Source organism: Cotesia typhae, unplaced genomic scaffold (genome assembly GCF_013202065.1).
Source record: "Cotesia typhae breed Kobodo isofemale line unplaced genomic scaffold, CoteBio_Ctyphae contig_43, whole genome shotgun sequence".
Taxonomy (NCBI): domain Eukaryota; kingdom Metazoa; phylum Arthropoda; class Insecta; order Hymenoptera; family Braconidae; genus Cotesia; species Cotesia typhae.
Window position 1 is genome coordinate 1,464,352 of NW_027423752.1, and position 13,561 is coordinate 1,477,912.

Here is a 13,561-nt window from a genome sequence, read left to right on the forward strand (position 1 = left end):
CTTGGAAAAATATTCCGTGGCATAGATTTTGTGAGAAATTGAATGCTTTACAAAAAGGTCTCTTATGACTTTTTCAAAAACTCAACCGATTAAAAGATATTCATAGTTGAAGTTTGGCTATTTTAAGGAAAATATTCGTTTTTATTATGAATTTTATAAGTCGATGAAAAAAATTATTTCGGATTGCGGAACTCATGATTTTGTAGGAAATTTACTGCTCTACAAAAATGGTCTCTTATGATTTTTTGATTAAGTGAAGCCGTTACGAGATATTCATCGTCAAACATTAACGAATATCAATATTTCCAGTTTTTGATCAATAATTCGATAAATTTTAATTTAAACTATGAGTTTCAGGAAAATTTACATAAATTTGAGTTTCGATCGATAAAGAAATGTTATAATAAGTTAGATAAAGAATTATTGGAATTATCATTGATTTTCCTTGGAGAAATGCCTCAAGAAAAGATTTCTTTCAAACGTCCTGGTGCTGTTCATCATGCTAGATGGATGGCTAAGGCCATTTATAGTTTGAAAATGTATCTATTCAGAGATGAATTCAAACTCTCTCAGAAAGAATTGCATGGTCTTCGTCATTTCTGTATTTTTATAGTCACATTGTATTTAAAAGCTTGGTTTTCATCAACTTCTGCAACAACTGCTGCTTATCATGACTTGCAGTTTATGAAAAATTTATTGGAGTACAAACATATCAATCCTTTGATTTCTTCAGCTACGTGTGAAAAAATGATTTCGCACTTATGGTATTTGAGCGATGAACTTGCCATTTTATCACTGTTTGACGATGGCGTTCCATTAGAAGTAAAAAAACGTATTGTTGAAGCTGTTAATACTCGTTAAGGTACAGATTCTAAAGCTAAAAGATTTGTAATTGCTAAAAAGATTTGAATTCATTGGCGCAGAGAACTCTGAGTGACTTTGTGTCTAAAAGTCATTAAATCTTTTCAAAATCTTCGATCTACCGTATGACTTTCTTGATGTCGATGTTGAATTATGGCCTACTAATGAGAGTTATCTCGAAAATAAAGAATACTTTCAACAACTAAAAGTTGTCAATGATTCAGCAGAGCGAGCTGTTGCATTAGTCAGTGAATATAATCAATGCTTGACAAAAATGAAGAACAATTCCAGTACTTATTGCAAGTTGTCAAAGAACATCAAAAACATTCCCAAATTGTAATAAAAGAAATTATTTATAGTAATAGCGTACTGTTATGTTAAAAATATAGACAATTATATTGCAATTGATAATTCAATAAAAAATTTATCTATAAAAAAGTTAAATACTGGTTGTTTCTCACTTGATTCAATACTTTTCATATTAAATTTGACAAAGAAATATGTCATTCACTTTAAATTAAACTAATCATTGGCTATATGTCGAAAAAAATGCTCTAATTTCTTGTTTTAATGCAATCAAACAAGCTCAAGACTGAAAACAATATTAAAAAAATTGTTTATAACATTTCTTTATCGATCGAAACTCAAATTTATGTAAATTTTCCTGAAACTCATAGTTTAAATTAAAATTTATCGAATTATTGATCAAAAACTGGAAATATTGATATTCGTTAATGTTTGACGATGAATATCTCGTAACGGCTTCACTTAATCAAAAATCATAAGAGACCATTTTTGTAGAGCAGTAAATTTCCTACAAAATCATGAGTTCCGCAATCCGAAATAATTTTTTTCATCGACTTATAAAATTCATAATAAAAACGAATATTTTCCTTAAAATAGCCAAACTTCAACTATGAATATCTTTTAATCGGTTGAGTTTTTGAAAAAGTCATAAGAGACCTTTTTTGTAAAGCATTCAATTTCTCACAAAATCTATGCCACGGAATATTTTTCCAAGCAGTTGGAAGCGAGATATAAATTTTTTTATCTGATTATTCGAAAAAAATAGAAACCCGCAAAGCGGAGGACCTTCCCGTTATAATTAAGAGCTTATACTTGGAGAGAATTCTTTTTAGGTGTCTACGAACCTATTTTTCAGAGTATAAAGTCAAAAATAAATTATTCGATTTTTTTGACCCACCCTACTATCTACTAAAATATTCTTTTTTATGTAATAAGTTACAATATCATAATCTCCTTAGATATAATGATATAGTCACATGTTAGTCCTTAAAAAATTTCTTAAAGTAATCGATTTTTTAAATTTCATTAAAATATTAAAAATAAATGACCGACTTTTTAACAATAAAAAAAACTTTTAGGTTTCAGGACATCCAAGGAACAATTTAATGACTGGTCGCACTTTTTTGACCGTTGAGAGACTGGAGAACAATACTTGGATTGAAGTTGCGACGGATGCTGATTGGGAAACGAAGTAATTTTTATTTCTTATGATTTTAAGGACGTTCATGCGCTACGCAAGAGTAATAACTTTTTATGAAATTTATTGAGGTCTTAAAAAAAACTTTATAACTTATCAATAATCTTATAATGATTAATATATATTTTTTTTTATTTTTTGGAAACACATTTTAAACAGATTTATATTTAAAAAAAATTATTAATGTATAAAGACTTATAAAGAAATTATACCAAAAATAGCCTCATAAATCTGTATATAAAATGGTAACTTTTTGTACAATTTTATAAAATTTTGTACCACTGGATTTTTACAAAAAAAAAAAAAAAAAAAAAAAAAAAAAAAAATTAAGTTCTCGCTAAAAAAAATTAAAAATATGTACCCAAGCGTCACAAAAATAAATATGTTGACTTTTTGGGAGATTTTATTTACCAATAAGTTAGAAATTTATAATTGTCAACTCAAATTTATCAAAGCATTAACAAAAAAAATTTGTCCCTCTTGGGTAGTTATTTGAGTAGTTTTAATATCACTATTTTCACCCATTATTGATTCTCTTCACATTTATAATACGTTGGGTACGTTGAACATACGTTTTTAAAGTCCATTACGTTCAAATTACGATTTAAACGTTCAATAAATTGATCCTACGTTTTCAACGTCTAATACGCTCAACCTACGATTTGAACGTTCAATACGTTAAATCTTCGATTGAAATTTCGACTCGGGCTATTACTAAAAAGCATATGAAACATTGGGAAGGTATAAATTAAGGTCAAGACAATTCCAATGTTACTAAAATTAATTAAAATAACTCATTTTATCAAATACATACGCAGTAAAAAATTTTGCGTCATTGCGTCAAAAAATTTTGTGTTGAACATTTAACACTTTCATGTGTAAATTTAACATTCTTTGTGTTAAATTAACACAAAAAAGTGTTAAATATCTAACATAAAAATTTTTAACACAAAATTTTTTGACGCATTGACGCAAAATTTTTTACTGTGTACGCCGAAGATCAAATTTTCCGTATTTTTTTAATTATAGAGAAAACTTTTCGAAATGATCGATAAAGGGTTTTAAATTTTTGAGAGAAGATATGTGTACGATTAAACTTGTCAAAACTTAAGAACATAAATTATTATCTACTTTCAAGTCTCATCCATGAACGTCCTCAATATAAATTGAAATGAATAACTCATCGTTTAATGAAATTTAATTTTTTTTTATTGAAGATTGTACTGGGTTAGGACGTCAGTAGTATTAGGAACAAGTCAAGTTGAAATCACGTGGGAAATACCATCTGACACGAAACCTGGAAAATATCGAATCGGACATTATGGATCGTACCAATATATATTTGGTGGCAGATATCCTTATGAGGGTTTCTCGAATTTATTCGAAGTAAGTATCTTTCCTTTTTTCTTTCTTTATTAAAGTAAGGCTAAAGCGATGTCATTTGAGAAAAGTATTATTTGTTTTTTTTTATACATGAATTTTAGGACAAACACTAATTTACAAAAAATTTTCATAGTCAGTAAATTTACATTTGGTGTAAAATAAATAAGAAAATTTTGGAAACTCAGCACTATTTCATTTGTGGCATCTGTTTCGCCTTAAATTTACTATTTATTATTTTCCTCGCATATATTACACCTAATTAATGATTAATTATTTGTCTAGGTTAAATCACAAGGGAGTGCGTAAAGTAATTATTCGGCTTTCTCAGTTCTCCTATTCTAATGTTATATCTAATAATATGTATATGTATAGTATGAAATCCAATACTCATGAAGAGAATATACGATAAGTTTGTAAAATTAATTAATTATGTATAATAATTTAATTTATTAGTACAGTACAGTGTTATATCTTAAGAAAATTTGTCTGTTTTAGATTAATTTATTATAGATTAATAAATACTAGAAGTTCAAATCATGTGTTTTAGTTTTAACCACTCATAGACGACGGAAAAATCATAGGGATTTTTCCTATTTTTCCAATGTTAACATAGGAATTTCAAGCAAAATTTGAAAAAAATTTTCTCGAATTTTTTTATCACAAACCGACTGTATATCATTGTTTTACTCTCTAAACATGAATTAGTGGTTTTTCACTAATTGTAAGTGAATATTCACTATTTGTAAAAGTGCGAATCGTACCACGCAGAATTAGTGACTATTCACTGTATGAATATGTGAATATTAAAATCCACTGATTTGATTAGTTAATATGAGAATTCACTGAATTAATAGATAAAAATGAGAATCCACTGATTTGATCATTGAAGATGAGAATCCACTGAAGTAATAAATGCAAATGAGAATCCACTAATTCGATCATTAAATATGAGAATCCACTGAATTAATAAATAAAAATGAAAATCCACTAATTTGATTGATGGACATAAAATCCACTGAATTAAAAAATGAAAATAAAAATCCACTAATTTGATTGGTGGACATAAAAATCCACTGAATTATAAAATAAAAATGAAAATCCACTAATTTGATTGGTGAACATAAAAATCCACTGATGTAATTAGTGAATATAAAAATCCACTGAATTTATCGAATATCATTATTCACTCTGAGACTAATCAAGTGATTGATTACTGAGGTAATTTATAATTATAAGAACCATGAGTAATAATACAAGAATAATAACAATAACTTGTCATGAAAATGAAATCATTATATATTAAATTATGTATATATATTAAATACATACAAAATACTTTAAAATTAAAACATACTTTTTTTATTTTTTTTATGCCAATTATTGCATAATTGGCATAAAATGATTATAAACTAAATTTTGATTATAAAATACATTTGACTGAGCCATTCTCAACACCCTTAACATACTGACTTGAATCAATTTTTTTAAACTTAGCAACTGATAATTTAAAGCTTCAATATGAATTATAATTATAATCATTACAACTAATAATGCACATTTAATATTTGGTAATTACAACATAATAATAATAACTTTTTTTTATAAAGTGCGCTGCACTGGAACATTTTTTAAAGTACCTGAAATTTTTACTTGAATCGTTTTATAAAACTTATCGAATAATAAATTTTTCAAATGACTTATAATTATTAAAATTATACTTTTTTTATGAATATACCAAAAGTAATTGATAATAAAAACGTGAATATAAATTAAGCTATAATTATAACTGTAAAATAAAAACGATGGCATACTAAAATATTTTTTTAAACAGTGAACATAGTGCCTTTAACTTTTTCCAAACTAATCAGAGGATGAATCATCCGCAGTATCATTTAATGGAGTATGGTTAAAAACGACATGTAACGCTGATACACTGGATCTTGGTTGCACATCTTTCATTGCAAAAATATAACAATCAATGAAGTTATAAAAATTTTGCAAATTATCTGGGTACTTCAGATTTAAAACATAAAAAAGTTTGTACAGCAAGTTGAAAGCTGCAATCGGTGTACTGTTTTGTTTAACATTCATAAGCCAATTGTCGCCTTCGATAAAGAAAGTTTCAGTATCTTGTCCTTTAACTAAAATTAAATACGGTTGGATGTTGGTCACTTGGCGTTTTTTTACCTCTTTTACATAATTAATTAAATTTGTTCCATCCTGTGTTTAAGATAAAAAATTAGGTTTAATGAATATAATAATTATAATTTATTAAATCCAACTTACGGCAACTATTTTCAACAAATCTCTGTTAGGAAATGCATTGGTTTTCAGAGGCTCAGAATCATCATCATTTTCATCACGTTTCTATAAAATAAAAAATAAAATAAAAAATCAATTATTTAGATCAAAATCATAAAAATAAGAACAATTACTTAGGTATTAAATTTTCAATTTAAGTCTACACGTACCCTTTTTTTTCCTTTTTCTTTCCCTTTACCTTTTTTGGTAATTATTGAATTTGATACAGGCAGTAAGGTTGACAATATCATCAGAGCCCTCAAATTTTCTAGAGCAATATATAATTTTCTAGAGCATATATATATATATATATATATATATATATATATATATATATATATATATATATATATATATATATATATATATATATACAGATATTTCACGTTATATCAGCACGGACAACATCAGTAGAAGTATGACATAGGAAATAAAATATATTAAACATGATATTAATTAAAGCAACAACTTAGCAACTAGTTAATTTTATCAAGTACATACGTAAAATGTTTACTAACCATCTGAAATAATAGCCGATTCGGTATACAAAGCTGGTTTGCATTGTTTAACGTAATGATAAATCCGGGAGCATAGAACGTAGAAAACTTTTCCAGAAAGTTGTCTGCTGACTTAGGATACAGAGAGTCAAATTCTTGTTCAATCTGTAATTTAATACAATCATAAAATTTCGGTTTTTAGTAAGAAATAAAAAAAAGGTAATAAAGGTAAAAAAGGAAATTAAAAATTTTTCTGAAAGACCTTACCATTTCTCCATCATAATCTAGAAAACGTGGATAATGACTAAAAATTTCCGAAATTGTTGGACCTGACTGCTCAATCCACTGTCGCCTAAAGTCTCTTGTATCTTCAAGAAGCGTGACAATTTTTCCTTATTCTGATCAGTTGGATTACAATTATTCATTACAGAGATCTAAAATAATATCAAAATAAATAATAAAAAGATTACAACAAATCAATTAAGTTTTTACTAATTAACAACCAACTTTTTGTTTTATTTCTGTTTCTATAAATCCAGAAACGAATTGAGATGACGAGGAAGACGTTTTTTTTTCTTGTCGTTTCAAAGCTGCCTTAGAATACATTTTTTCGAAGGGCTTAAATTGCTTCGCATCGTATACAAACGATACTCCAAAAATCCGGTCTTTGAGTTTTTGTCATAGTAAGGTTCCTAAAAATATAATTTATTGATCACATAGTTCATAAACGTAAATCTTATAATATAATTTTCAATTAGTAAATTCACGGAAAAAAATTTATAACGACACGTCAAAATAACCGAATTTTGATTTGTGTAGTATTTTCTTAGAGATTATTTGATTTATTTTTCTACTGCAAATTATTTTCATTAGTTTAAACGTGTTGACTAACAATTCCTCACATTCACCTATGATATCTGTCAATGTTGAAGTTGTCATAGACGGCTTACACTGGAATCGACCAATCATTCGAACAATGTGATAATGCATGTCAAACATCCGATTATTATTATTATTATTTTCACCATCATTATTAGGATGAAAATGATCATTATTATCAATATTATTATCATTTCTGTTGTCATTTTCATTGTCGTTATTATCTACATTCATTTCGTCATCGTCGTTATGATTTAGTTGATTATGCAAATGAATTTTTTTAATATGGCGTCTCAAAGATGAAAAGTTCAAAAATCTTCGACAACACCCACCTTGATCACATTTGAATCCCTGATCGCCGACCCCTGACTTACAGTAAGCCCATGAACGTTTATAAAATGATTTTTTAATCCGCTCAATTCCCCACTTACTAATCGATGACAGATAAAACAATTCAACCGTTCCATGGCAAATAAAATATTCAAAAAATAAATGATTAAACAAGTCACTTACGCCTCAATTTTTCAAGAGTGTCACAATCATGAACAATTTCACCCAACTTAACCACTAGCTCCTCAACTGACAAGTTCTTAAACTCCTCCATCTCGATTATTCTGAAGTAAAAAAAAAAAAATGATCAAATTAAAATAGTTGAAGATAAGAAAAGAAAATATTCTGCAATGTCAGAATTTGATACATTTTTGGCAATATTATTCTTATTAAACTTTATTTTTTCTCTTAAATAACAATCGATTCGAACAAAAAAAAATTGTAATTGATTTTACTCCAAAAAATGGACACAAATAATTTATTTGTAAATTGTAAAATACTTTGTTAGTTAATAATACTCTTATATACAACCCAGGAGTAATTTTTAACGCGAAACATTAGGTTCTTGGTGCTACTAAATAAATTGCATTATCAATAGTACGCTCTTAAAATGAATCAGTGAACAAAATATCGAAGCAAAATGGATTTCACTGATTCGATTCGTGCGTTTACTCACGCGCATGTGCTTGAATATTCATTTCACTGATTTAAACAGCGAATTTTTCATCCACTGGTTGAATCAGCTAGAATCTGCGTGTTTATTTTAAGAGAGTACATTTGACTTCCGAAAAAGTGGATAAAAATATAACCAATAATTAATTCAGTAAAAATTTCATTAAAAAACATACAATTCATAGATTTAGGAATGACTCAATGTAAAAGTCAAAATAAGACTTTCGATAAAACATAACCTCAAAAATTTATTACATTAGAATTTACTTACAGAATCCGATACGAATGTTTGGTGCAATAGAATTTTAATTAAGTTTTCTTTTAATAATTACGACTGACGTAATTAATAATTGTTGTAAACTCAAGTAGTTTATTATACTCTGATATGAAATCCTTGAGCTACACTCTGCACGAAACACAACGTTCTCCGTATTACTAAATAAATTATTTTATAAATACTATAGTGAGATAATATGTTGAAAGAAAGAGCAGTATAGTATCATGCGTGGCTAGATGGCGTCGCTGGGGTTCATATTCTACTTGTCAAACAGTGAATAAATCCGAAACTTTAAATCAGTTCAGTGAAATTTTTAATTTGAAAAAATAATAAAAAAAATAATAAAAGAAGTTTTTATCGTCAGCGTTGAATTAAATGTTGCACTAAGCATACAATCCATGCATTAAAGCATGACTCAAGTTTAGAATCTAAATTATATTTCGACAAAATTTAACCTCAAAAATTAATTAAATTAGAGTGTACTTACAGAATCTAACAGAAATATTCGGTGCGATTAAATTGTAATTAATTTTACTCCAAAAAAATGGACACAAACAATTTATTTAATAATTTGAAAAAACTTTTTAGTTAATAATACTCTTATATAAAACCCTGGAGTAATTTTTAACGCGAAACATTAGGTGCTTGGTGCTACTAAATAAATTTCATTATCAATAGTACGCTCTTAAAATGAATCAGTGAACAGAATATCTAAACGCATGCGCGTAAATATGTGCACGGTTTGAATCAGTGAATTTCACTGATTTAATTGGTATACAAACTCATGCGCATATGCTTAGATATTCTGTTCACTTGTTGAATAGGCGAAATTTCACCAGTACATTGTAAGAGAGTATATTTGACTTCCATAAAAGTGAATAAAAGTAAAACCATTAATCAGTTTAGTGACGTTTTTAATTTTAACAAATGATGAAAAAAAAAAATGTGAGAATTAGTTATATGATTACACGTATAGTTGAATTAGTTAGACCGAAACAATTTATCAAAAAAGTATATAATTACCTGTATATCATGTTCAGTCCAAAAATGTTGTAAATCACTGAAGCAATCATTCCACAATGCTGTCACTTATTAATCACTAAATTATACCATCATCACAAAATTTACACATTACAACCGTAAATATTCCAAAATTTTCACTTTAAACTCTTGTTTAAGCACATGCACTTATGTACAATTTTCACTGACTCAACCAGTGCATTTTTCGTTCACTGGTTATATCAGCAAAAAATCGCTGGTTCTATTTAAGACAGTAGTAAAATTGTGAAATTCACAAATTCAGAAGTGAGTTTGAGCTCCACTTATAGAAATAATGAAAATATCGCTAGTTCATTAGTAAAAATCACTAATTTGCTGGTAAAAATTATGTTGCTAAACTTATTGGTGAATATTCACTAACTTTTTAGTGAAATTCACTGATTGTGCAGTGAATACAGCTTCACTGACGTAATTAGTGAAAATTTCACTGATTCATGTTTAGAGAGTACTTTTAAATTATCTGAAATTGCTCGAATGAGATATTGTCATGTAAATTTGTAATTATTAAATTAAGTTACATAAATTTTATGGATATTTCTATCATGTTAATAAAAAAAAAATCCCATGTTACCATTGGAAAAATTCCTATGTCAATATAGGAATTTTTTCTATGCAAAATAGGAAAAATTCCTATTTTTTTTTGCCGAGTAAAAAAATTTTCCGATAGCTTTGTATGGCTGTATGTAACCAAATTAAGTCCTATCTCTCTCCCTCCCTAAAATTTCTCTTAAAAAAAATCGGGTGTCAATTTTTACAATAGTTGAATTGTAAAGTTTACTAACACATATTGTATAATTTGCTCTGTATTATTCGACTTTTTAAGTTTCTTTCTAGCTTTGTTATTTGGATAAAATTTACAATAGTAGATCGTAAAAATTACTAAATGAGTATAGGCCACCGTTACTATTTAATTGAATAAAAATTTCGATAGTGAAATTGTAAAAATTTCTTCAATTTTCTTTCCGAGTAGATGAATGAAAAATAAAAATATAATTTACGCGTTAAGTTAATTAAATGGGAAATTTTAAAATTCATTCAGCAAGTACTTAAAATTGAAATTAAATGCCTATCTGTTGTAAGAAAATTTTTTAACATGTTTGCAACAATATCCCCGACAAAATATCCCTGGATAAAATATCCCCGGACGAAATATCCCCGTGACAAAATATCCTCGACAATTGATACCAAACAGACAGAATTTATTAATAAAACCATATTGTAATCGTGTTGCGCCCTTTTAACATGGTTTTTGTGTGTGTTTATTCGATATTAGACAAACACATATGCTTTTAACCATGCTGTGCCCTTGAATTTTTTTTTTTAATTTTCGAAAATTATAACGAATCCGAAGGATAACTTATCGGGGATATTTTTTTTTGGGGATATTTTGTCCAACGATATTTTGTTGGGAATATTTTGTCCAGGGATCAATAAGCCTGATACCATTAAAACTTCATATTGATTTATTAATTTTATATAAAAGGATACTTAGAATTTTTTTAAACATTATATTGTTAATTTAAATAATAATTTATTATATTGTATAATGTCAATTAATTTCTTACGCTTGGGAAGACCAGGATTACTGAGTAATCACGCGATTGAAGGGAAGACCTTACGAAACTAATGTCGATCGCTACTTTTCACATTCGCACGGTTTCACTCTCATCATTAATGTGAATAAGAGAAAAGAGAAGTACGTTGATGTTCGTTCAACATCGCAATCATTGCTTATAGGTGCATATAAAACATGGAACATGGAACATAGAACATGGAGGTATATTTACATCTTGAGAGTAATCAACTACTTCTAGTGTCTTCAGATTTATCTGGTTAAATTAATTGTCTGTACTTGTTTTATTGCGCTGACATTACGTTCAATTATCAGTAATTAAAATAATTTGAATTTTAACGAAGTAATGCAATTTACAAAAATAGTGGTTATTTAAAAAAGCATAGGAGAATTAGAAATTACAGTTTTATTGTTTTTGTTAATCATCACTGTAAAGGTTTTATCAATCAATATTTATTTTTCAGAGATTATTGTCGTTATTAATTTAGCATAAAACTTTGCACTATTTGTAAATTCCCTTGTAAAATTTCTGAGGGAGTTTATAAATAAATAAAAAAATAAATTAAAAGTCAGAGCTAAAATTCACAGATTCGGTAGAATCTGGCGCCAAGGTCCGTTCAAAAATCCCGTTGTAAACGGAGCGCCAGACTACCGACTGTTACTGTAAGCAGAACGGTTTTTTGAGGTTGCGAAATTTTATTTAATTCTACGGTACTTTTTTTCCACTAATTTTTTATTATAACAGTTGTTCATTATTTATTTTACCGTATTAATTTATTTATTTCACTTATCACAATTTATTTACTTGAAATTATTAAATTTTATCAGCACATACTATAGCGCGCTCACGAATTTCGATCCTGACTTTTTTTTTATGTAAAAAGTGACATGCCACAGACTAGATAAAATAAAAATGTGTAGTAATCCTCCTCCCTGTTTAAAATTTCCAATAGGATCCCATCAAAAGCGACAAAAGCCACTTAGAAACCCATAAATTTTATTGGTTTCTAAGTGGTTTTTGTCGCTTTTGATGGGATCTTATTGGAGTTTTTCAACAGGGCTATAGATACGAAACTACAGTTAAAAAAAGTAAATCACAGCTTACATTTACGGCCGCCAGAATGCACTGGAATTATATCTACATAAACTGTAGCTTCAAGGGGATAGTTTGCGGTAAAAAATGCAGCCAACGCGAGATTTGTTAGTACCGTAGAAAAATAAATCCAATCTTAAAGGTGCTCACACACATGTTAATAAACTAAGGTAAATTGCTTGTAGTTATCCTTTTATTTATTTACTTTGAGATCTCTACGAGAAAGTATTGCAAATAATTCTATATAATAAACTAACGATGTGACTAAGGTACAGCAAGCAAACGATACGACTCCGCTCACAAACACCACCGTATACATACGGAGTGTTACAAATCCCGGGAAATTCAAATTTCATACGTAATACATGCTTGTAGAATGGCACATGTACGAATAAGTCGTACACATACTACAGAATAAATTAAGTAATAATAATAATAATAATAATTATTATTATTATTATTATTAAACCCCAAATTTTTTTCTTTTAATTTTTGATTTTTTTTTCTATCACGTTTTCAGTTTTTCGTTTGTTCTTTATTATTCACTCTCAACATTTGATCGTTCTCCATTTATTTATTTTAAAAAGAATTTATTAATAATGTACCTTTAAGTTAGCCCCCCCTGTCGCATTTCTTAATATTTTGGTAGCAATTTGGGTCATCAAGCCTCTATTTTTGATTGTTCATGTATATTTAACATTTGTTCCTACTTCACATTTTTTATTTGTTGTTTAATTAACATTTTTAATTAGCTTTATGTATGCATTCTAAATATTTGCACTGCGCATGCGTCAACTTTACGTATATAGACTTTTAGCGCGGTCTTTTGAAAATTATAGTGACAAGCACATCTCATGTGTAAAAAATTAAAAAATTTACGAGTGTAATTTTTTAGGAATTACTATTTAATTAATTCAAATAATTAAAAATGGCCATTCGGCAGGCGAAATGGAAGTAGATTTCATGAAAACACTATAGATCTGAAATTGAATGTAGATACTAATAATAATAATAATAAATAATAATAATTTCGAAAATACTCATCCGATTAAGCTCATATTCGAACTTGACCTTTGTTTTGAGCCAATCAATGAATATGTAAAGTTTTATAACGATCGGTTAAAAATTGTAG

At 27.7% G+C, this 13,561-nt stretch overlaps 3 protein-coding genes across 8 annotated transcripts in view; 1 reads left to right on the forward strand and 2 right to left on the reverse strand.

Annotated features, from left to right (window-relative positions):
* Cdase (neutral ceramidase) overlaps positions 1 to 4,915 on the forward strand; it is a 71,259-nt gene extending 66,344 nt beyond the window's left edge. For both annotated transcript variants that reach the window (XM_074244520.1, XM_074244521.1), the window contains exons 13-15: positions 2,247 to 2,359; positions 3,583 to 3,751; positions 4,031 to 4,915. In XM_074244520.1, coding sequence (XP_074100621.1) covers positions 2,247 to 2,359; positions 3,583 to 3,751; positions 4,031 to 4,054 — 306 coding nt within the window. In that variant the 3' untranslated portion in view covers positions 4,055 to 4,915. The remainder of the gene's footprint in view (positions 1 to 2,246; positions 2,360 to 3,582; positions 3,752 to 4,030) is intronic.
* Positions 1 to 13,561, reverse strand: part of LOC141528471 (uncharacterized) — an 80,649-nt gene that overhangs the window by 40,402 nt on the left and 26,686 nt on the right. The window lies entirely within an intron of this gene.
* LOC141528473 (uncharacterized) lies at positions 5,053 to 10,141 on the reverse strand. 5 transcript variants are annotated; one of them, XM_074244542.1, is made up of 8 exons: positions 9,728 to 10,141; positions 7,939 to 8,039; positions 7,054 to 7,238; positions 6,814 to 6,980; positions 6,568 to 6,711; positions 6,220 to 6,317; positions 6,035 to 6,115; positions 5,053 to 5,968 (listed from the first exon to the last, which is right to left on the reverse strand). In XM_074244542.1, exons 6-8 carry the CDS (start codon positions 6,298 to 6,300, stop codon positions 5,609 to 5,611), a joined length of 522 nt encoding a protein of 173 aa, XP_074100643.1. In that variant the 5' UTR covers positions 6,301 to 6,317; positions 6,568 to 6,711; positions 6,814 to 6,980; positions 7,054 to 7,238; positions 7,939 to 8,039; positions 9,728 to 10,141; the 3' UTR covers positions 5,053 to 5,608. The 5 variants fall into 5 exon arrangements, with proteins under 5 accessions (XP_074100643.1, XP_074100642.1, XP_074100646.1 ...); XM_074244541.1 differs by lacking the exon at positions 9,728 to 10,141 and adding an exon at positions 9,192 to 9,216; XM_074244545.1 differs by lacking the exon at positions 9,728 to 10,141 and adding an exon at positions 8,699 to 9,096 and having other exon boundaries at positions 6,220 to 6,337.

Bases quoted from the DNA above. Each gene is read 5' to 3' on its own strand.
- LOC141528473 (XM_074244542.1), bottom strand. From the start codon at position 6,300: ATGATATTGTCAACCTTACTGCCTGTATCAAATTCAATAATTACCAAA. The intron at 6,116-6,219 runs GTACGTGTAGAC...TTTATTTTATAG, and splicing joins AAGAAAAAGGAAAAAAAAGG to AAACGTGATGAAAATGATGA. The intron at 5,969-6,034 runs GTAAGTTGGATT...TCTTAAACACAG, and splicing joins ATTTGTTGAAAATAGTTGCC to GATGGAACAAATTTAATTAA.